The sequence below is a fragment of the Python bivittatus genome, unplaced genomic scaffold (genome assembly GCF_059951505.1).
Source record: "Python bivittatus isolate LINGU-HERP-01145 unplaced genomic scaffold, Pbiv_v1 ctg000580_np1212, whole genome shotgun sequence".
NCBI lineage: Eukaryota > Metazoa > Chordata > Lepidosauria > Squamata > Pythonidae > Python > Python bivittatus.
The window spans coordinates 15943570-15969428 of record NW_028277087.1 but is presented as its reverse complement, the minus strand read 5'-3'; the positions used below and the strand labels follow the sequence as shown (position 1 = coordinate 15969428).

The 25859-nt window shown below is 37.8% G+C and overlaps 1 protein-coding gene across 7 annotated transcripts in view; it reads right to left on the bottom strand.

The window, feature by feature from the left end:
* FERMT2 (FERM domain containing kindlin 2) overlaps window positions 1-25859 on the bottom strand; it is a 93199-nt gene that overhangs the window by 51185 nt on the left and 16155 nt on the right. For all 7 annotated transcript variants that reach the window (XM_007424099.3, XM_007424097.3, XM_025164030.2 and 4 more), the window contains exon 3: window positions 21878-22111. In XM_007424099.3, coding sequence (XP_007424161.1) covers window positions 21878-22111 — 234 coding nt within the window. The remainder of the gene's footprint in view (window positions 1-21877; window positions 22112-25859) is intronic.

Sequence of the window (25859 nt, the reverse complement as noted above, 5' to 3'; positions counted from 1 at the left end):
AGAGGTGCAGAGAAAGCAGAACAGCTCTATGCTGATTTGCAATGCCTTGTCAATACCTCTTCTAAATAAATAAAATAAATATGTCTTGCTAATTACAGGTGATCGGAATGCTAAAGTTGAAAGCAAAATAGAATCTGGAATAATGAGAAAATTTGGTCCTAGCATACCAAATAGGCAGGAGACAGACCAAGAGTTCTGTCAATCAAGTACAATGTACAAAGGTAATACCTTCTTCCAACAACCTAAAAGACAACCCTACACATCACCAGCTGGACAACACAAAATCAAACTGCAAAATTTCTTGCAAAATTACAATTTAAATGGAAAAAAATCAAAGTAAAACTATCAGATCAAGTATGACTTCAGCAATATTCCATACCATTATACAGTACAGATAGATATAATTAATAGATTTAATCTGATCAACAGAGTAACTGAAGAGCCCTGGACTTAAACGTGTGGCATCATCCATAGTGGGGCTCCTCGGGAGAACATGCCCTTGTTATCTCCCAGATAGAGTATTGCAATGCGCTCTACATGGCGCTACCCTTGAAGAGTATCTGGAAGCTTCAGCTGGTCCAGAATGCAGCTGTGCGAGCTATTTTTGGGGTCCAAAGAAGGACCCATATAACACCATTGCTCCGTGAGCTGCACTGGGTACCAGTTTGCTTCTGGGTCCAATTCAAGGTGTTGGTTATCACCCTTAAAGCCCTACATGGCATGGGGCCAGGCTACCTGAAGGACTGCCTCTCCCCCACAATTTCAACCCGTCCCACCTGATCACACAGAGAGGGCATGCTCCGGACCCCCTCAGCAAAAGAACTCCGACTAGCAGGGTCCAGAAGGTGGGCCTTCTCTGCTGTAGCCCCTGCCCTTTGGTACATCTTGCCCCTGGAGGTGAGACAGGCTCCCTCACTCCGGGCCTTTAGGAGGGACTTGAAGACCTGGCTCTGCCATCTGGCCTGGGGTGGGGAGGTCATCAGATATGGGGTTGGCTAGACCCCCAGAGGCCCGGTGTTGCTTCCATCGGCCTCTTGGATTTTCCCTTTTTCTTTTATTCTTTGTAAATGTGTCCTCTTTAAATTTTAACTGTGTATTTATTTTTTGTTTTAATATGTTGTAAGCCGCCCAGAGTCCCCCATTGGGGGGAGATGGGCAGGGACAAGTTTAAATAAATAAATAAATTTGAACCTGGTCTTTTGTGCCTCCAGTGAGCACTCTGGGTTGATTTGTTTGATGATCCATTTGTTTGTACTATATGGAAAAAATGCATGGTTCCAAATTGGAAAAGGAGGGCACAAAGTTCATATACTGTCCCTTGATGTATTGTCTAGACCAGGCCGGTACAACATGCAGCCTGCCAAGTAGCCGTGTGTGGCCTGCCAACATTTTTTTAAAAAAAGTAATAAATTTAGAGCCATCGCTACTGCACTGCTACCACCACAGCCAGCTTTCCCCCCTGGAACAGCTGATTGGCACTTCTGGTATTCTTTGCAGCCCACAAGGTTTTTCAATTGATCAATGTGCCCCTTGTGTAATTCTGCAGGCCTGGTCTAGACCATGGTTTTCCCAGTTATAACTGTGAGGAGGAAATCCTCCTCCCCACCATGCAGTCTTGTGAGAAGGAAATCTTCCTTCCTGCCATGCAGTCTTCCTGCTATGATCAAAGGAAAAGGTGAGAAACTACAATTAGAATGGGCCAAATATATAGATAACAATGCAGCTAGAGACACCAAGCTAATAGCATTCCTTCCTAGCTGAGGTTTAACAAGAGATCTCTTTGATCAAATAAGGAGGGATCCTTTCCCCTAGGAAATTACCATTTCAATCAACAAATTCTAAACAAGCGGAAAACCACAACTCAGCAGGGTGCCTAACTTACAGAGGGTTCCTTCTTGGAATACCAACTAAGGGCATTTTCTTGGAATTTCTGAAGGATGCGCTTTTGAGGAACAATAGCAAGGTTTCTCTATATAAATGGCTTAAAGGGAAGGACTTATGGCCGCCACCCCGGCAGCTGACTCTACATTTGCTTCCGGAAATAAACTTCATCTCTGTTTCAAGCAACTGCCTGCGCATTTTTATTCCCAGCTCGGAAACGAACTTGGTAAGATTTCTTTCCAACATAACATATGGCTATGAAAGTTGAACCATCAGAAAGACTGAATGAAGGAAAAATGATGCCTTTGAATTATGCTGGAGAAAACTGTGGAGAATACTTTGGACCACAAGAAGAAAAAATAAATACTAGTTGAAGTAAAACCAGACAGCTGATTGGAAGCACTAGTAATGAAGCTAATGCTTAAACACTTTACATAATGCAAAGGCAAAAAGTCACTGGAAAAGATGCTGCTAAACTGGAACACAGAAGCATGTGAAATACATAAAGTTCATGCTTCCAAAAGGCGCCAGCTGTCTTATTCATTAACAGAATGTGACCTGATTGCTTTGTCTGTCCTAAAGGATTAAGAGTTCTTAGTAGATTACATTTGATAACACAACAATAGCTCTTACTGGTGGTGCATAATCATTTATCCTAATCCCAGCAGATTCTTTTTTTTTTTTTAACTCTTTATTAGTCTTCTTCAGTCAGTCAAAATATGTTGTCAATGCTTCATTAATGTTTAAAAATCAGCCATCTTATGTAAACATATGGGAAGCATTCAAATATTCATTACTGTGGAAATAACTTAAAAGAGAAAATATATCAGTAGGAGATAGATTGAAATCTGCTGGTGTATCACTGGATGTCTTTCAGTAGATTAATAAGCATTTCTAATTCATGATTAACTTCTGAAAAATAGAATTACATTTTCTGCTAAAATTAGGCTATTGAAATGAACGATGCTTGAGTCAGAAAAGAGTTCACTTGTTTGAAACAACTGAGTTCAGTATGTATCTAATACTGAAAACAAATTCTTACTTTAAGAACATATTGAGACACACTGTTTTTTAACTGTAAATATCTTTTACGCATAGGTTACCATATTTAGAAATACTTTATTATGCTCAAATATATTATTTTGTCCTTTTCATCCTAAATTGTTTGTTTTTATTCATGCTTGGCGTTTAATGAACAGTGCCATGTATACAGGGTGTACAAAAAATCAGGCTTCATAGACAATTTATTATATAAATCACATTAAATGTTCAGATTGGTTGCCTTTCTCTCTAAATACTTCCTAACTCATTTGATGCATGATCTTTTAACATTTCTAAGTACAGTAACATTTTATCTGAAAAAAATTAATAAAATCAATAAAACATATTTTGATTGACCTGTGGGGATTGACTCTTGGTATACCCTATATATCCCATCCTTGTCTCTATCCCCAGTTATCGTGGATTAATAAACCAAACTTATATTACCAGAATATCCCCATATACTGCTGTATTAAAACATATAATTATGAAAAGCTGTTAGTGCTTATTTGTGCAAATGTGTCAACTTTGGAACAATGATCTCTGCTTGATTATTTTCTCTGCCAATTATATTAGAAGTTAGAAGGAAAACACCTTCTGCAAATTGCATTCCTTCTCTATAATCGATATATATTATTTGTTAGAGGAAAAGTTCATGTCTAATCATGCCCCATAATCCTTCAACTTCAGCAACCCCATGTTTAGGGCTACTTTGTCTTTTTCAAGTGGAAGAATTATGACTGGAATATATGTTACTGTACTGGGTACTCTAGTTAGATGGCAGTTCCCTGTGCACTCTTCCCATATCAAACAAACGTAAAAGTGTGTTGTAAAATGTAGGAAAATAGCACCCTCTAAATGTGCTGACCTACAACTCCCATCATCACTAATATCAAAATATATACTTAATATGCCAGACAGGAATAGCACATGTTGGTGTCTTGCTATAGATGATGAACTTGCAGAGAGAAAATTCTATAAAAAGCAAGAAAAACACAAAAGTGGAAATAAAATAGCTATCCAATTTTCAGTTTACAGGGGCATCCGACAGCAATCCATTTTGCAAAAGTTTTTACAGGTCCTGTACCTCCCTTTATATCATGGGGACACTTTTTTTTTTTGCACTTTAGGAGCTGTACTTAGCTTGAATGGCACACAGGAGGAGGGTACATGCCAAAAAAAGTGTGACCAAGAATAATTAAATCTGACTTTATGTAAACTAAAACTAAAAATGTACGCATAATTATGGAGTCCTTGGGGTTCTCTGAGCTTGGTTGCTTTGTTGCAAACGTTTCATTACCTGGCTAGGTGTTACCTAGCCGGGTAATGAAACGTTTGCAATGAAACAACCAAGTTCAGAGAACCCCAAGGACTCCACAGTTCAACCCTGAGCTACACGTATTTGCTTCTATGGGTACTTATAATTATGCCACATGCATTTAATACAAATTAATGTATTAATCATAGTTATTATGTAATTATGGCCACTCTGATGTAGCAGTTAGTGATTAGGACTAGTAATACTCAGGTTCAAACTCATGAGAGATTTTGGGGCAGTCACTAACTTTCAGTTCAACCTACCTCATAGGGTTATCATCAGGACAAATTTGAGGGGGGAGCACTATATAAGCTGTTTTGACCTGGAGAAAAGACAGGATAGAAATACCAATTTGCCATCTGTTTTTGGAGAGAAACTTGGCTGCACCCAGATGTTACAGGTTTCATGCATTCCCATGGCCTTAAGATCATACACCTCTGTATAATGTTGGATTTCAATATTCTAGTCTATTCCTACATGTTTCTCATTTTGTTAGGAACTGGGGCTGCTGTCAAAATAAGGAGCAGGTCCCCATAATTATGGAAATGAACTCTTAGATTCACAAATCCTCCTGTTTACTGAACTGATTTTTCAGGAAGGAATAGGTACTAAAACTATTTTTAGCATTCCATCTTTGAATCAGTTGGCTATATTTTTCTAATTTTTACTTGTGATTTTACTTATTAGTTTCTATGCTGTTGAGTTTCTTTTATTTTTCATGGCATGCCACCTTTAGCTTTGGAAAGGTGGCTAATGCATTATTTTATTCATTTAAATAAATTTATATGGCCACCCATATCTCTATTGTGACTCTGGGCAACTAACAAAAGTTTAAAAATCTGTTTTGGAGGGACAATCACATATTTCGAAAGCCTCTACTGTGAATAACTTGCCAGGGATGGTATTAAAGGTCATTATGTTAAAAGACACTGACATATATATTACCATTATTCTGACTTTCTGCTTATAGTATTTATGAGGCAGATTTTATTACAATACTTAAGCTGACCTTGGCTGAACTCAGAAACTAAGCAGAGTCTCTCCAGTAAATACTTGGATGGGGGAACATCTGGGAATTTAATGGCTATTAGTTAGACTGGGAAGTCCCAAAAAACACCCTGGAATAAAACTATGGCAAACCATTCTTGTAATACTATCAAGAAAATGAATGCAGTTAGTAACACCTGAACTCAATCTGTGAGCTTCATTTATAAATTCACTTTATAGCTCATTAACATTTAATAGCCTATGTTAATTTCTAGGGCAAGAAAATACTAAATATAATTAGTTATAGACTGAGATTTTAAAGTGGCAGAAGCCAAACTGGGGTTTTGTAAGGACACCATCATGATTTGGAGCTAAGAGGTGGAAATTACCCTTTCATTTGTGTAACGTACTTACCTGCTATTGTTATCCAGAGACTGGGCTTTCAAAAATGGCTTCTACATTTGTTCAAGGATTCTTCAGATATATCCAATAAAAAACCTGTCCATCCAAGAATCATACTATGGAAATGGTTGGTCTACTTAACTACTAGTCATTTTAGTTAACTATATAATTTAGATGTCAAATGCTGGGTAGGACCACTGCTTTCACAGTTGGCTTTAAGCAGACACATTTGAACGGACACTATTGGATAGCCGCCCTTCTCACAAGAAGTGACTCTGGACAGCACACAATAATCAAATAAAAAAACAATACATATATGAAAACAAGCATTTAAAAACATTAAAAGTTAACATTAAAAGTAGAGATTAATTAAGACTAAAATATATACAAACCCCACGAAGAGAGAGACTGAGTACATCCACCTCAATAGTGGAGCCATCTAGACATGTCTCTGGTTCCCTGGGACCCCCAGGCCTGGTGACCTAGCCAGGTCTTGAGGGACTTCCAAAACATCAAAAGGAATGGAGTTAATCTATTGTTGTGGGGGGAAGAATATTCTATAAGATTCCTCCATTATATCGACCCGTCCCACCTGGTCAAGCAGAGAGGGTATGCTGAGGACCCTGTCAATGAAAGAATGTCAACTGGCGGGGCCCAGAAGGAGAGCCTTCTCTGCCGTGGTCCCATCTTATGGAATACCCTTCCCCCAGAGGTGAGGCAGGCCCCTACTCTCTCAACCTGCTGGAAAGCAGTCAATACCTGGCTCTGCCAACTTGCACGGGGTGAGAAAAGGGGCAACCAACCCTGGGGGTGGCTACCACCTTGAAGATGCTTCTGTATGTTAATATATTTTCAATCACCAGTACCTTGGAAGATATTATTTATGTATGTATTTGGTTTTATTGCATTTTTATACTATTTTTATTGTAGTTTAACTAATATTTATTTGTTGTTTTTATTGTAAACCGCCCAGAGGTACTTCCTCATGAGATGGATGGTGTCCAAATTTGAAATATAAATAAATAAATAAATAGATGGGCACCACAGCAGAAAAGGCCTGTTGCCTGGGACCACCAAATGTAGGTCCCTGGCAGATGGTATCCAAAGTATGCTCTCTCTGCTGGATTTAATAGGATGGGCTGATACAATCCAGAATTATAATCCAGATCCAGAAGAGATTCTAATCCAGAAGAGTCTGTTTTTATTAAAGGTGCATCAAGTAGCATTATATATTTTCAATTTTGAGAAGCAAAAGAAAGGCAAGATTCTAAGGAGGCAGTACTAAACATGCAAAACAATCTAGAATGCAAATTTTGTTTTGTAAACCATATAAGCTTCACACCTCTGATCCTACATAAATATCCTTCCAAGATTTTTTATCCTTTCAATAAGTTCATGATGAAGGATCTCCTGATTTTCTGGTTTGTATGCCAGATACCTATTCATAGGCAGTTATTTCATTGTAATTTTAATAGTACTGCCATATTGAATATGAAGCATCAGAATATATCAACTGATCATAAGCCTCTGAGACTCAGCACACTGAGGCATGAACTCAGTAATACTGAAGCTTCTGGGAATTTGAAGTCTTACCCACTTTGCCACACCCTTATTTCCTCCTGGCCTCACCTAGTGTCAACTCCAACATAAGACAGGCACTTTCAGGAGTGTGGGGCAAATACAATATGTTGCCCCTGATCAAAACAAACAATCCACGTGGATTCATTTCTGCAAGAAGCCTAAATAAAACATTGGAGTTATATCTTCCCCCTTCCCCCTTTGGAGCAGAATAAGTTAACCAGGATCCACTCTCAGTTTTGCTAGTTCCTGGCTTGAATGCTACATATGAAACAGAAATCACAACTTAAGCTGGTTAAATAATAAAGCAACAAAAACAATCCAGGGTTTACAATTGGCTACAGCAAGACAGATTAAAGTTGCATCAGTATTTTAAATCAGATTCATATATAGAAAGAAATCAGGGATTAAAATAAAAATTAAGAAACACTCTTGGTTTAATCCTTCCTCTGGCCAAGAGAAAGAACTGGAGTGGCAACAATAAAAAAATTGGTTGTGGTTCTTAAATTTATTCAGTATAATTAGCCTCAATGACAAAAAAAAAAAAAAAATACCCAAGCACATTTTGCCAGAAGCAGAACATTACATAAAAGACAGTCCTTGGTAACCGAGGAAATCACAATAAAAAGAAAGAAAGAAAGAAAGAAAGAAAGAAAGAAAGAAAGAAAGAAAGAAAGAAAGAAAGAAAGAAAGAAGGGGGGCATTATATTCTAATGAGTTATTTTCCTACACTGAAGTGCACAGATCTGTTACACTATACTTCTATTAATCAGGATTGTCTCTGATACTATTTATGTCAAATAATCTATTTATCTTAGAAGTGAACAGTAGGAACTAATTACAGTTCATAATTCGATCACACAGGCATACTGCACGTTATGCATTAAGGGGCAATAGGAAAAAGGCTGCCTCTGTTGAATAGTGGTGGGAGTTTGTAAAGTTGAATTTTCTCAGCAGACTGTACTCCTATGTGTATGAATACCATTTATTGTTTCTTGCCCTTTAGTTAGGCTAGAAGAGCTTTTATGCTGAACCCAAACTCCTGAAGGGAATCTTCTGCTGCCTGAATGCTGCCAAGACCCACCCGATCTGCCATGTCAAGAATGGCACCATTACAATAGCCCTCTTCTTCTGGTACAGTACATCTGTGAGATGCCAACACAAAAACGGTCAAATGCAAAGGCAGGCTATAGGAACATGTTAAAGAAAAGCATCAGCAAAAAGATGCACTTCTGTATTTAACTGTCATATACTAATGTATAAAAGTCCAGTCAGTGGGAGATGGCACTCAATTCCTAAAGATTTCCTGATTTGAAATGATACAATCTAGAAACAAAAGGGTAATGCATATTTCATGTAGAATTGGATTCAAGAGGCAATTCTGAACCCTATAAGTAAGAAGAAAAGCATTAGGCAATAATTATTCCACAGTCATTTGTTTGAATAAGAAGGCACAAACAAGTTGATATTCAATATCAAGAGGCAACCAAAAATTTGGAGGGTATAGATTTCATTACCACTGATAGATCTTTGCAAGCATTTTATCTTTTAATTCATTTCATAGACACAACGGCAAACTAAGTTGATTGACACTATGCTAAACTGCCAGTGATGACCAAACCCAAGAACAGAAAGATATTTAGAACTGGAAGCAGAGAAACACAAGTCAGTAAGAGAAAGGTGTGTATGTGTGTGTGTGGGAATAATTCATACAGCTTTTTTCACCATTATGCTAGTTATCATTCACTTTCTTTCTGGAAAGTAAAGTAAATCCATTCCACTTAAATGTTCTTTTAAAAATGAAACGCACCGGCAAACCACAAAGCCTTACAGATTAACCAAGATTCTTTGCTTGATCACTTAAACCAGAAGTGGGCAAAACTTTTTTCTCTCCAAGGTGGCATTCGTTCAAAGTTAGACTTCAGGCCACATAATGGAGCAAGGATGAAGGAAGCAGCAGGTGGTAACAAATGTAACTGTAAAATAATTTTAAAGTAAAAATAATTAAAATTAAGCACTCCTTGGGCAGAAAAATATTTTCTCTCTCTCCCTCCAGCATCAGGTTGTAGGAAAAAGGCAGCTACCTATTACCACAAGTCTGAGTTGCTCTGTTGCACAGGAATTTTGAAATAAGCCTTAGGGCTGCATGTGGTACATACCAGGTTAAGGGTTAGGGTTAGGGTTAGGGTTAGGGTCATTATCAAATTTCTGCAATGTGCTCTATATGGAGTTATCTTTGAAGGCTACTCAGAAACTACATTTAATGAAAATGTAGCTGCCACTCCACACTGTAAATGACAGGCACTTCAGCCACGTCACATCAGTATTACAGGCACTGCATTAGCTGCCAGTAAGTTTCTGGGTGTTCAAATTATTGTTTTGACTTTTAAAGCCTTACATGGCTTAGCTCCTAGATACTTCAGAAGGATCCTGTACAGTGTGCTCATCTATCCCCAACATGAGAGAGATGAGATCCAAGGGGCCCTGTGGGCAGTGTTTCTCATCTATGATACCCACTTTATGGAACAGGGTCTCCCAGCCCAGGCTGGACTAATCAACTTTAGCATGATCCTGCAAAGCAGCAAAAACCTAGCTATCCATATGGCCTTTAGTACCTAAAAGTACTTATACTGATGGTGTTCATAGTTGGCATATTTACGTATTATATTTTTTACTTTTTTTTATTTAATGGATGATTACAGCTTTATTTGCTGTTGTGCAACATATATTGCTATTGTAAACTGACATATTTATTGATCTAGATCAATAAATAAATATCTATGTACAGTAGATATAATAGAGGTTTCTATTCAAGACCTTAGGGACAGGGTGACTATGGAGCCCTTTTTGTTATGGTTGATTTACAGTTGTTTTGTTCTTATGAATGGCTATGTTTTTTATATGCCTTGTTTTTATTTCTAAGCCACCCAGAATCATCAAAAAGTTGAGTGGCCTCAAAATCTGATGAACAAAATAAAAAATATATCAAGCAATAAAATTAGAATGATAATTTGAACCACCGATACCAAAAATATATTTAAAGAAGTTAACGTGAAAGCAATGACAATGCCTTGTCAATTGTTTATGTAAGGGCTCCAGAACAGACCCCATGTGCCCTGAGCATCTTCACTCCATTACCTGTAACATTTCCTTCTTTCTGTAATCTTACAATGAAATTCAGTTGTAGTAATTAACTCTGATCTTTAGACAACCTTCACAAGCTTCCTTATGAGTAACAATAACACATCATCATTTCTGTTCCTTGCCTTCTTCTTGATCCCTTTTAAAGGCAATGGAGTAACTGACATATTCCCCTCAATGGCTCATTCTTTTTCTTCCCAGGAATTATTGCCAACAGTTTTATAACAATGACCAAAACATTAATGGGGCAACCACTGACCATGCTTGGCCAGATAAACCTTCTTGAGTCCTTTCTATGGCAATGGCACCAATGAAGTTATTGCTTTACCCAAGAACCTATTGTCAACATCAGCTCCTAAATAAGATGGGTGTGCATTCCAAGCAAGGTCGAGAATCTTCGTGTTGGACAGCTCAGCTTTTTGCCATTATGCAATCTGAGCTCTGTGAATCTTCTACTGATAATAATTTTGCTGATTTGTTATAGGAGCACTGAAACATCTACAGTGGAAGAGGGGAGTGAATAAATGTTTATAAATTATTTATATAAAATTCAAATAATGGCTTATTTAGTTCAGCATTCTGTTTCACTCACACTGGCTAACCAGATAACTCTAAGAAATCTACAGATCCACTTTTCCTGTTGTTTCCTAGTGACTATCTTGGTGACTATCATGAAGGTAACATCAAGGATGGAAACCTCTGTTAGGCTTATTCTCCATTAATTTGATTAGTCCCCCTAAAAAAACCTAGGTTGATAGCTAACACTTCAACATATGGAAGCAAATTCCATAGGTTTAACACCTGACATATTCCCCTAGATGACTCATTATTTTTCTTTCCAGGAATTATTGCCAACAGTTTTATAACAGTGACCAAAACATTAATGAGGCAACCATTAACCATGCTTGGCTAGATACAGTAAACGATTTGCCTGGCTTCTATATTAAAGGAGGGAATTTTTAAAAATCCCCTATTTATGTTGTGTGTAATTTTATAAATGTTCATGTTTTTCTTTCTTACCATTTTTTTCAGCAAAAAACCCTCAAATGTTATTACTATTTTGCAAAGGGGTGTGTGTGTGTGTGGTTCTTCATAACTTTGGCTGCCATTTTGGTACCTTATACAGCTCTATAGTATATTTTTTTAAATACAGCAGCCAGATCAATATACTACATTCCAAGCCAAATTGCATCTTAGTTTGTTTAAAGACACTACAATAGTAGCAATTCTATTCTAAATCCCCTTTCCTGATATTCATAACCACAGAAATTGCATTCTTCACAGCTGTTACACTGCATCAGCATTTTGAGGGTTTGTCCACAGTGCCCATTTTTTCCCTGATCAACTACCAGTCCAGATCCTATTCGTGTATAAACAATTTTTTTGTCACAATATATAAAAAATGAATATTGTGGAACTATATTTGCCAACTGAACAAATGGAAACTGTCACTTATAATGCAGCCACATTACAAAATACTGTTTGTGTTAGAACTGGAAATAATTTTATATTTTAGTATTATATATTATTCACAGGAAGCGAGTACTTAGATTTATGCATTTAGCCCTATGTTTAAAATATTTATTTGAAGAACGGAGCTTTTTCATTCAAGCTGAAACAGCACTCTATTTTTTCTCCCCTCTCCAGGGGAGGGTCTGTTACATTGCCAGTAAGTTTTCAGGAAGCAGTGCTAACTGGAATTGTCTCAACATACTGAAGATATAAAACTGTAAGGAAAAGAAGAGAGAGGTATTTTGCAAACAGTGAAACTGCTTCCTTGCCAAAATAGTCTTCCAAATGGTCCACATAAGAAAGCTATCTGTACATTATAGGAATTTTCTGCACTTATTTAAAAAAACTGAAACTCACATGGAAAATATTCAGGTTGAGAGATTAATTATTGAAGAATAGAAATGTTTGAGCAATTTTCTAACTGTGAATAGATCTGTGGTGCTTTAAAGACATTAATTTATTGCTTGTACATCCAAGGTTTTCATTATGACAATATGGTTACCGTTAATATAATGAGCTGGAAAAAATGTAAAATGAAGAATTTCATGGAAAATGTTTCCAGGAATTGCATTATTTCATAAAATTGTTACTATGTTAATATTTCAAGTATGTCAAACTGGAATGGTTATCATAATTATATGTCAAATATATATTTTTTCCAGTTGACTATCCTTCTGACCCTGCAAGGACCCTTTTTAAGTAGATGACTCCTGTGTCAAAGAAAAAAAAGTTATGCAACTATATATGAGGTTCAAGCGGTCATTTCTGAATTCATACCTATGGGTTTAGTGCATACATAGAGTCTTATTTGGAACTTTCCTGAGATTATAGACTTTAAGCAAGAGTCTTGCCCTTCCCAGACACCCTAGAAGTGGTTTCTAATAATCTCAGTTTCCAGGACTGACACAGTGAGTTCATATAACCGAGAGAACAGATGTCAGCTGACTCCAAATGAAGATGGAGGGTGGGCTGTGTGAATTCATAGAGCAATACTAGAAAAACTTAGAGCCGAGTAACCCATTTTTCACTGTAATCTGTCTGATTCTCACGTAGGAAAGCCATCAATGTGTTGTCTGAAGGAGGGACAGAGTTTATAAGATGACTGAAAAGAGAACCTCCCTATGGAATGCTTTAAGCTTCTGGAATGGAGATCCATATATAGCAATGAATAAACGTTAGAAGATTCGGCCTAGACAACTGTTTAAAAAACTGTGGTAGAGCAACATCATGAAGAAAAGCTGCCCAGGTCAGTACTACTTTCACAGAATGATCTCCTATCTGCAGTAGATACTGTTATTGGACCCTTAGAGCTTATAGTAGCCAGGATACATTTGGAAAAACACTGAGGTGACAGCCTTGAAATTTTAGCTGGACCTTGTAAGGATAATAACTACTGTCCTTCTGAGCAGTGCAGAATGGTATAAACGAATGGCTAGGGCCTGAACACTGAAAATATACTGGTAACTATTAGTTCCTAAAAGATTAGGTAATAAAAAGTAGCTTTAAAAAATACCCTGAACCAAGTAAAAGTCAGAGTCAGTTTCACTTGACAGAAAAGCAGATGTTTTGTTGAAAAATGACTTTATCACAATGTATAGCCAAGAAAGATGGAACCATACAAAGAGCACATAGGTCACCAGCACAACATGCCAATATGATGGTTACCAATACTATAGTTGTTATGACAAATGAATAGAAGCAATGGTCATGGTTGTGAATAGTTTAGCCATTAATATGGACAAATGTTGATAGTGGCTGGGATACCAGGTGGATTAAATCCTAATAATCAGAAAATAAATCAGCAACCAGTGGACAGAACGATGAAATAGCTGCAAAGTTTAATGTCAAGGAAAATGAAACCAAACCATATTGCTTTGAATTCAACAAAAACTCCCACATCTCACATGCTGTACTTCACTGCTGTACTTCACTGCTTAAATTCTTTTTGAGGATTTTCTAGATGCTATTAAGTTCTAATCTGTGACTGCAGAGAAGATGGATTTGACTCCTCTATTCTGAGAGACACAATGATTTGAGGTCTTACTATGTGCATTATTAGTAAGACTGCATACCAAGCACTCTAGTGCCATAGTTGTAATACAAAGCAGACTGGATTTTATATTCTCCACTTTGCTGATACATTATACAACCATAGTATTGTCTAATAAAACCTAAACCAACTGATCTATAATCAGCTTTTGAATGCTCAAAGCACCTTCTAATATTCCAATAAAAAATAATAGCTAAGTAAAATCTTTAATTTGGATAATATAAGATTTATTCCACCCAAAGTGCATTTCATTATTATCTAATCAAGAATTTTAATTCAAATATATATAAAAATCAGATAATATATATGTATTTTAATTAAAAGGTATTTAAATCAAATACACTGGAAAAAAGTTTATAAACACATAAGCAAAATCTTAAAAAGTAAGCCAAATATGCTAAAGTCTGAATCCATTGATTTAAGGCTTTCAATTTTGCAAAATCCATACTACTGGTTATTATAAAAGATATACAGAATAGAATCTTCCCTTTGACATATTCTTTAGGAGATTCGGAATTGTGACAAATATTTTACCCACTGCCAACCACCGTGCATTTGCTAGCAAGAAAACACTTGCTACGTTAGGCAATTTTGAATGGGGAAAAAAAGTTGATTTGTTACTGAACTTTGCTTTATTGTTATCTTTTGCATCACACATAGAAGGAGGTCCAATGTATTCCCCCCCCCCTTTTTTAAGCATCTCAGGCCTCTCCAAAGACATACACACTTCCCCCCTTTTAAAAATTGGCAAATAATAGTGTGTCCCCAAGTCTGTACTTTTCCACTGAATTTTAGTGGCATAATCTTTGGAGGATTGGGAATTGTGACACAATGGGGTTCAAGAAGATGCACGTGGCTGACAGCTTGTCCATATTAACACAGAGGCATGCCGTACATTTTAGAAGGCAGTTATATGGAAATTAGGTCTGACAGTGATATGTTGAAGGCCAAAGATCTCCTATAAAAAGATTTAATGGTACTTGCTGTGAAAGCTTCCCCAAAAAACCCTTTTCTCCAGTAATATTTTACTGTTATTTTAAATGCAGTAATCTCCCAATCACAGTCACTTTTTGTGAGATGGGTGGTATCTAAATTTGAAATATAAATAAATAAATAAATAAATAAATAAGAATAAAAACACCTTTAAAAATCTATCATTTAAATGATTTTAAAACATAATCAGACAATACAGGCAGTGTACAAAGCAGTTACTTCATTTTTGCATACAAAGACATAAAGAGTTATATGGTTATTTCAAAACAAAGACAGGGTAGAGTTTTGTTTGCTCAAATTTTCTGACAGTATTTCACATTGGACATGCAAACAGATCAGTTAATTTATCCAAAGCTGTAAATTTAAATCTGAAAAGGGATAGTTATTCCAACCCAAGGGGAAAAATCCCATGGTAAACTATTTCTGTTCAGAAGTTTTCTTTTAAAACTGCACCAATGGATTCCCCATAGTTTTCCTTAAAAAGCAGCTCTACTATTAGAAGAGAGATGAGCTACAGGGTTAAGCTTGAGCCTCTCCCTCCTCATCCAGATCCTATCTTTCCTCAGGCCTTGGGCTACCCCTTGGGGGACGTCTGTTTTGGTGGTGTTGGTGTTTTTTCTCCGGATATTTGTTTGGTAGGACTTTTGTATTATTCAATTTTTTATTGTATTATGTTGTACACCGCCCAGAGTTGGGATGGAACCAAGTGGCCTGTAAATTAAATTACATTTAATTAAATAAATAAATAAAGCAGCTATGTCTGCAGGATGCACTATGCAGCTTCTGGCAATCCATCATACAATAATTGCATGTTGTATACAACAAATAGTTACTGCTTTTGTATCTGAAAGTTTCTGAAGCAAAGTGGGAGGGGATATTAAAACAGTTTTAGCTCTATCTCCCCCATTAATTAGAACCTGGTGGGATGTGGTAGATTTTGAAATGTTCAGGTTCCAGCTTCTTGTTCATAAACTGTGTTTATTTAAAGTAGACTACATAAACATGAAATACTTGATATAGGGTAGACTATAAGCGTGTGTGTGTGTATGTTTAGAATATATAAGCAGGGCTACTACAACTTTCAACTTTTGTTCTTTAAGAAAGCAAGCAGTATTTATTTTATTTATTTAAAAGATCTGTATGGCTGCCCATCTTAAAACAACTCTGGGCAGCTCACAACAACAATAAAAGTAGAAAAATCATAAAAACCATATAACAAAAACTAAAAACTTGGCACCTCAATTAACCTCCTAGGGTGCCCCAAAAAACCTCCACAGGCTCTTACCACTCTACCCCAGTAGATTTTAATGGCCTTCTGGTCAGCTAAGAGGGTGGGGGCTGCTGGATTGCCTGGGAAGGGTGTTCTATAAGTTGGGGCAGCCACGGAAAAGGCACACTTCCTAGATCCTACTAGTTGGCAATATTTCAGGGAAGGGACCTGAAGCACCCCACCTATCTGATCTAGTGGGATGGGCAGATACCCTCAGGGAGAGGTCCCGCAAATGGTACGTGGCTTTTCTGTATTGCATGGGAAATCCATTCTGTCAGCTAAATTGAAAACACCACACTTTATCTTTCAAAATCATTGATGGAAAAGAAAGCTGTATCTGCACAGCTTTAGTGGAGGTTTATGCAATGACCAGAAAGTGGAATGGGTAAAGTGTGGAAGTCAGCTTGATAGTTCTTGGACTTACTGCCAATTTATGTAAAAAACCAAAATCAATCAATCAATCAATCAATCTATCTATCTATCTATCTATCTATCTATCTATCTATCTATCCATCCATCCATCCATCCATCCATCCATCCATCCATCCATCCAACACACATATAATACACACACACACACACACACACACACATTTTAATAACTGCATTATTTCACATTTTTTTCTTACTCAGAGATTTCAGATTTGTACACAGAAATAAAACTTAGGGTATGGTTTCTACCATTTAATTAATAAGGTACAGTTTCTAACATATTTTTAAATCAATATCTTTTCAACTTTAGAAAAAAATATTAACTAAATTACCAGTTTCCCTAAACAGAAAAAAAGTTCTTGAGAGGGAACATTTAATTGGAAAATGTTCTATTTTTCTCCTGCTTTGGGGATAGAGAGTAGAAGGTGGAATTCCATGAAGGAATGAGGAAAAGGCCAATACACTGCTGAAAGTTTTACCCTCAATAGCGAACTGCTAGCTAGAATTTCAACAGTTCTATTTCTAAACTACAGCAGACAGCACAGATACAATAAGAATGCCAAGCTGGGGATAGGGAAAATCACAGCTGGAAAAACCATTGCAAACGTACTACAAGCCTTACATGAGAACTGCTGTAATGTATAAAAAGTAAAGACGTCTGCAAGAGTCCAGGAGGAAAAACACAAAATTTACAGATAGACAGTACCTTTATTAAGATCAGCCAAAATGCAACAAGAATAGAATGTACACAATAATAGCCAAAAGGCTAAACTGTGAATCTGAAAGTCCTAGCTGACAGCTTAAAATTTGCCTCTGGCAATACTTTCCTGGGTTTCATCTAATCACTTACATCATAGTGCACTTTTCTCCTACTTTCATTCCAGCAATTAACGAGATATATGAAGCATACACACTAGATTAAACAGAATTTGTGAATGGCTTGTGTTATCAGCACCACTCAATAACTATTATTCTGACACGCCTACTAACATTTTTATATCATTTGTTTTCTCTGAAGACGAGAAAAGTCACTGTGTCCCAAATCTTTAAGAGCACTTATTTATTTAGAATAGATTTTTCACAGATCAGAAGCCTATCTGGGCGACCCTTGGAAATTAAGGGAATGAAGGAGTTCTACAGAATTATATTCAGAAGAAGTGTTCCTTATATAGGTAACAAATACAATTTATTTTCACCAAGCTAAAACAGAAAAGGATGATGGAATACCTCAAACACAGAATAATCTCTGAAGCTCCTGCAGTTTTTCCTGCCCAATCATAAGACTTCCCCTGTATATTTTAATGTTTTATATATACTATCAATATTTATGGCTTTTGCATTGTTAAGTTTCATTTATTAAAAGAGCTATCACAGACAGTTAACTCATTAATCCTCTTACTAGTTCTATGTGTCTTTGGTCCACAGAGGAAGAGCCTTGAAGGAAGGCTGAAAAAGATTTTAAGAATCAATAGCAAACTACAGCATTTGGAGTTTTTCCATATCATTGCTTAAAAGCAGCACTTTGAAACCACTTCAAAAGCCTCATATAACAATGAGCTAATGTGAGAAGATGTAAAGACTCTTTAACATATCACAATACAGTATGTACAGATGCTGATTTTCCTATTTTGTTTCCTGTTCAATAAGCAGAGAACTGCTAGTCAACAAGCTGATATACATCTATACTCTTCCTCAGCCTCTGTCAAGGAGCACCATGTCAGTACTCTAATATTTCAGTTTTTTTCTGTTTGGTATAACTGAAAGTACTAAATGTCTTGGATAAAGCAAATTGCCATTTAAAACATTCATAATGGAAAGAATACAGGTAGTCCTCACTTAACAACCATAACTGGGATCTGAATTTCTACCACTGAGCAAAGCAGTCATTAGGTGAAACTTCATGTGGCTGCACTGCTTAGCGATGACAGTTCCAGTAGTCCTGGTTGCAGTTGTTAGGCAAGGACCTCACACTTCTCCTGCCCTGCTGTGCTCGCCTCTGCTTCAACTCCCTCCACCCGCTAATCTCCCCCCATCTCTGCCCTTTTGGCCACCTTGCACTCCACCACCGCCTACCCCTGCCGACCTTTGCCATCTTCTTCCTCCCACTGCCAATGAGGTGTGCCCAGCCAAGGCAGCTACTGACCCTTTGTGAGGCCTCCACAGCGGTGGAGTGCAGAGTGGGCAAAAGGGCAGAGACTGGGGGGGGGGAGATAAGTGGGCGTTACGAAGGGCCAGCAACTGCCTTGGCCAGGCATGCCTCGTCAGGAGCGGGAGGAAGAAGATGGCGAAGGTCAGCTGAGGATGGCAGGGGTAGGTGGCGGTGGCAGAGTGCAGAGTGGCCAAAAGAGCAGAGATGGGGGGGAGATAGGCAGGTGGGGGAACTGAAGCATACACGGCAGTCATAAACGCAAGTGGGCTGCCAAAATGCCACCTGCATTTTGATCACGTGACCGCGGAGGCACTGCAATGGCTGTAACTTTGAAGACCAGTCATACCTACAGTTCAGTGCTGTCATAACTTTGAACAGTTGCTGAACGAATTGTCATTAAGCAAGGACTACATGTAGAACAATCTAAACCTAAACAGATTAAAAAGCAAACCTTCCTGAGGAAAATGAATTCTTCGGACGTGGCACTATTATTAAAAATTCCGTTCCACCACAGTTTTCAGAGAAGAGCTTCAGAAGATTATCTCAATAGCTGAGCAGGTTTGAGTCCACATGTTTCATTATATGCTTTCAAATCAACCAATTATACATTCATTATGATACTGTTCTGCAAAATCAGGATTATTTTAATGAAATGTAGTTGTTTTGAATTCAGTTTGTGTTACCTGTCCCTACCATTCAGAATGAGAATGAGCAATAATCTTAATGGAGGACTGCAGGTATATTACTAATGTATCTCCAGTGTTTCTCAACCTTATCAACTTTAAGATGTGTGGAGTTCAACTCCCAGAATGCTAGCTGGGGAATTCTGGGAATTGAAGTCCACACATCTTAAAGTTGCTGAGGTTGAGAAACACTGCTATAGTCATTCACTTAAAATAGCTCATTTGCCTCTTGACACAGACAAGTGAGGGAAAAATAAGGAACTATGAGTTCTACAGCATTTTTAAAGAAAATTAAACTTAATTTTTCAGTTTTAACAAGAATCCATGGACAACTAAAAGGCTGCTGATAGTATATTTATTTTTCTGCACATTAAAGTAGGTTAATTAGGTAGATTCTTCATCACATATTAAAAAACCTGTTTGATTAATGTTAACCATTTTTAATGCTTTGAGATACCAAGCATTGAGGATGATTGAATATATTAGTCAATGTAATTCAATGGCACTATGAAACCTAAAACTCTTCTGAGCCAAAATAGGTCTTGGTGAAAGAAAAGTTCCATAGTTTATTTTATTTAATTGGTATAGGTTCTGTATTAACAAGGGCTAAACTAAAAAAAAGCAAAACAGAAAACACTGAGGTATGTCCAAATGTGATTTAAAAAAAAAATAATTGCAGCTGCACACAATAGGTGCCATTTTAACCCCTTCCCCAAATGCAATCCCCCATTCTATATTACATCTATGAAGAAAGGTTCCATCTAACTATAAAAAAGCAAACATAGCATCCAATAAAACAGACAAATTAAATCAACAAACTGAATACAAAAGCAACTGAAGACTTGGATTCAAAATGTTCATATTTTAACTTAGATAATAAACCAGCCAATTCTGATCAGCTTGAAAAAAAACCTTTTCAATTACAGGTAGTCCTTGAGTTACGACTGCAATTGGGACTGGGATTGCTGTCACTAAGCAATGTGGTCATAAAGCACAACATCACATGACCATATCGCTTAGCGACGGCAATCCAGGCAGTCCCTTCGTAGTAACCCAAGATGCATAGGTCGTTATGCAGGAAGTGGAGGGAGTCCCAGGTAAGGAGCGCGGGGTGCCACAGGAGGATTGGGGAGGCCCTGGGAGGCGTGGCACAGTCCATGAGCAAGTTGGGGGAGGGGGTGCTCTGTGTAGTGTGAGTCAGAAAAGCTAGGGAATGAGGGCACAGGGTGCATGCAGTTGCAGGGAGGCTGTGAAAAGAGAATGCAGGGTGCGTGTGATCGCAGGGAGGCTGAGGAAAGAGGGCACAGGGTGCGTATGATCACAGGGAGGCCATGGAAAGAGGGTGCGGGATATGTGTTTGTGCATGTGTGCAGGAGCAGGGAGGCTGAGGAAAGAGGGCACGGGGTATGTGCAAGTGAAGGGGGCATATGAGCGAAGGGGCATATGAGCGAAGAAAGACCAGGGGGTTGTGGGGGACGCTAACCCCACCTTGCAACCTTCCTTGCTGGCTTCCCATTGACTTTGCTTGGGGGAAGCCAGCAGGGAGGGTTGCAAATGGCAATCCTGTGAATGTGGGGCACTTGGCAACTGGTCATAAATGTGAAAGGGTTGTCAAGCATCCAGATTGTGATCACATGACCATGGGGGTACTAGGACAGCCGCAACTTTGAGGACCAGTCATAAGTCTCCTTTTTCAGCACCATTATAACTCTGAACAGTCGTTGAATGAATGGTTGTAACTCAAGGACTACCTATAGGATCTTTTTAGAATAACAACTAATGCTCAGTTTTTCTAGAATGTAAATAAGGACATTTCTTTATTCTAAAAATACACCTTCTTGATACAAATCCAGAAGATTGTTATTATTATTATCATCATTATTATTAAGAAATCAATATTTTTTCTATAATTCAACCCCTTATTAACTTAAAAGTTAAGTTAATAAAACCCCTGATTCCATGAAAGGAAAAGAAATAGGAAAAAGCTGGATTCACAGATTGTAAAAAGTCACTGTTTCTACAGTTTATTGAACAAGTCACAATGGCTGCTTCCACACTTAACATAAATACAAGCCTTGATTTTAAAAACACAGTGCTGGATTCACACAACATACTAAGCTAAAATGAAGCAAACTTATTATGGCTTAGCTTGATGAGTGAATTCAGAAAAACAGTCATGTCAGGAAGTAAAATCCAAGGATAAACTTGAGCACCCAAAGGTGGCAGTACTATATACTCCCGTAATTTGGTAGTAGGTATTTTGCATACTGAAAGCTATTCTTTTATCCTTTTAAGAGTGCCCTGGAAAGAAGAGAGACTAATTTATACTTTCCAGAAGACCCTCCCCCCAAAAAAGAGGTAATGAACACAAAACTATTAAAGCTGGCTGCTTGTCACTTGAAAAAGATAATAATTGGTTCCATAAATCATAGATACTCACTGAAAGTTTTGCAGATGTCAGATACTGCTTTAAAGACTCTGTCAGAAAAGTTCACTTTCACTTTTACATACTTCATGTTGGGAAGCTGGAGTCGGAGCAATTTGTGTTGAGGAGTGAATTGCAACTTTGCATCAGCCTGTATTCCATACTTATCTAAAGTCCAGTGTGTTTTAAGGAGCCAGGTTTTCTTCTTGTCCCACCATAAGGCATGGTCAGACCAATCTTTCTTGACATCTAGGAGCACAAAGATACACAGTTAGGAATTAAAGAGAAATGGTTAGCAACTTAATTCACAGTGCTTAGAAGAATTTGGGTACAGATAGGCATTAACCATTTTCCTTTTGCAGGGCTATAATATACAATACCAATGATTTTTATTTAATGTATTTTATTCCACCCAGCAAATCAGTTATTCTTGCAAAAGACAAGAATGAAATAAGGATTGTTCAATGTCCGCAAGGTTAGTTAACATCAATTTATTTTTCACACATACATACGTCACAGCTGCTGGAACTAATCGGCCAATCTTGATTAGACTCAGAAACTAAGCAGCATCAGATCTGATTATTGCCTGGGAGACCACCAAAGGGGTAATTAGACTGGAAAATTTAAAAAATGCCCAAGAGCTAAAAATAAAAATCCCCTCAAGTAAAGCTAAATTTCTCCTTCCATATTGTATAATCATATTTTCAGCCAATCTCCACAGTGAAAAAATTAACTTTTGGTATTTTGATAATTCCATATGCTAGGGATATACCCAAGAAGGACATATGCACTAATATGCATAACAAGTTATATTAACAATCTGGTTAACTTCAGCACAAAATGAAAATATAATAAGGCAAGTCCAAATTGTGTAAGTTAATGTTCCAACATCTGAATTGCATCTCCAACTGCTATTAATAATTCCCTGATGTGTCCCAACAGCAATTGTTCCTCCAACTGGAGGATATTTCAAAATTCAAGCATTGCTACAGAAATGGTCCTCTTCTTTCCCACTGAAGGATATCACAAGTGTTCCAGTAAATACAGGTAGTCCTTGCCTTATGACCATTCGTTCAGCAACCGTTTAAAATTACAATGGTGCTGAACAAAGGGACTTATGACCCATGCCCGAAGTTACACCCGTTGCAGCAACCCCGCAGTCATGTGATCAAAATTCAGGCATTTGGCAGCCCACCTGCACTTACGACCGGGGGGGGGCTTCAACTCCCCCCACCTGCCTATCTCCACCCCATCTATTCCTTTTTGGTCACCCTGCATCCTGCCTTGAGGGGCGGCAAGCAGCCCCAGAATCTCACGGCTCTGGGGCTGCAAGAAGCCCAAGCCACAACACGGCACAAAGCTGCAGCCGCCCCAGCCCAACCACCCCAGGAAGCATTTGTTCGCCCAGCTGCCTTCTCTCCCAGTTCCCCACACTGACCTTTCACCTTTTTCACCCAACCACTGCAGCCGAAGCAGAAGCACCTCGCTGCCTTTGCTGTCTCTTTTTCGGACCCAGCTTCTCCAGCTAAAGTATCCTCCACATGACTCCCTGAGTCTTTAGAATGCTGTCTTCGAAACCTGCGCTGTATTTGAAGAGCCTTGGGAAAGACAGGGCAGGTTTCCGAAGATAGTGCAGCTTGGATTGGGGTGGGTCCTCGCCATAAATCAGTGAAATTCACTTAACGATGACAAGAGGAATTGCTGGGATTGCAGTTGCTAAGGGATGCAATCACATGACATCTCGCTTTACAACTGCATCACTTAGCAACGGAAATTCCAGTCCCAATTATGGTTGTATGTCGAGAACTACCTGTAAAGCTAAAAGCTCAACTACACAAAATGCTTTCTGGAAAAGAAAAGTCCACTAGTAATCCTGAATAGCATTAATGTAAATATAATTCAAATAGAACATGTTTTCATAAACACAGGACCAGAGAATCCAATGTCTTTCCTACCTACCAGATAACTGATCTTATGTGATGGCTTAAATAGGATATTTGAAGTTAATCCTTGAGTATCGTACAAGTAAAGGCAGCATTTTAGATAACTTAATATGACTTCTGGTTTGTGATCAAGCTGAGTTTAGCCGCTCAAGCACAATGGCAGTCAGTGCAAATGGTAGAAAATGCTTGCAAAGGGTACCATTGATAATTGTGAGCCACACTCTCAGAGCGTGTATAAATTCCAGGTAATCTATACAAAGAATACCAGAAAATTGACTATAAAAAATTAAAGGATTTTTAAATTCTCTTCCCCGCCCCCCAATACAGGAAATTTCTTTAGATATCATGTAGATTTAGGCAATCCAGAAAACATACTATTATACTGAGAACTATTATTAACTCATAATCTCTAAATTTTTGAGAAGCTCAACTAGACAGAGAAAAGAAAGGTACAGTTGAGTTCAGAGTCATCCTACCTTTAGGATCATAAATAGCCATGTCATTCTTTAAAAAGAAAAAAAGAATAACCTTGGCTTGTGTAACACAGCTAGAAGAGAGGAGCAGCAGCCACAATTCTCAACAGCATGGCATTCTATCGTCAAATTAAACAAAGCCAAATATAGAAAAGCATGCAGCATGCAATGGGTCTTGGCTGCTTTCAGAGAAATCTGTCAAGTGATTATGGTGAACTCTGGTCCAAACTTTTGCTTCTCTAAAACATGTCAAGGGTGAGGGAATGATTCTGGCACTGAAAGAAGTTGTTTATAACACTAGATCCCCTACTACTTGAGGTTTAGATGTACATGGTGGATTATTAATTAAAAAGTCAGTGACTCTCTTATCAGCATATTGGGCTACAATTAATATTAAAAGATTTACTTTTTTTTACAAAGGTTATTGTATGCCCAAATTGTCAAAAGCCTATTACAGATAGCTGTAAAGGACAGATATTCTTTCATCCAGGATTAAGAAACTGAGAGCATCTGCATGATACCCCTTCTACCTATTCTAGGTACTGTCCAAATTCTTCACTTGCAGGTGGAGGGGGGGAGTCTTAACATGGTTTATTCAGTTTATATCTATTCAATGAAGACATGAAACCCAGGAAGAAACTGAAAACCAAAGTTGGGGGCTTTCTCACTGTCCTACAAGAACGTTTTTGTTGTTGTTATTGTTGGAAAATACTGAAATACCAAGAAACAGTAAAAAAAACTTATTAAAATAACTTATTTTTGAAAGAGGGAAATGTTTTATGAATAAGACTTTGCTCATGCAAAATGTGTCGCATGTAAACGACCCACAAAAAGAACTTACAGTACTGGACTATTTAGCGCTTCTTGTAGGTGGCAGAATTCAATATTATAAAGTTAATCTTGTTAATCAGAAATGCTGCTAGTGACAGCAATACCATTTCTGTCTAAACCAGCTTTAAGTAGCCAAGGGAAATTTCATGGGAGACAAGACTACTTGTGTGCTTCTTAACACAACCAGGGAACATGAGCATTCTACCGCATTCGTATTCTACTTTGGGGCGTCCCAGAGATATTGGGGCAGCCACTGTAGAAACCAACTACTGTACCAAGCTAGACTGGCCTTTACTCTGACCAAGCACTGATCTTTTGATGTCCTGATTATAGGTTTAGTTTAATGTGGTAAATCTGTCAAGCCTGAAGTCTGCTCTAAAAATATACTTGCTCTTCACTATAAAATTTATGGTTTCTCTTTTAAACTTTTATGTTTCCGGCTAAATAAGGTAACGTTTGCTTTCTCTACAGTATTTAATTTTGCTTGAACAAAGTTTATATCCTGAAGCTACAGGTTACAGGCACATCATCTGGAAACTAGTATCTATGGAATAGCATTGTCTCATTTGTGGTAAAAGCTAAATTGAAAGACTGTTTACCTTGACAGATGATCTGGAAATACTTATATAAAAATCGGTCTATGAATTGGAAACTTCATGTCCTTCCCCCCTCCAAATTTATGCCATTGACTCTCTTGATTGAGAGAGCACAACTGGGGAATGGAGGGAGTTTTAAGGAAGCATAATTTCC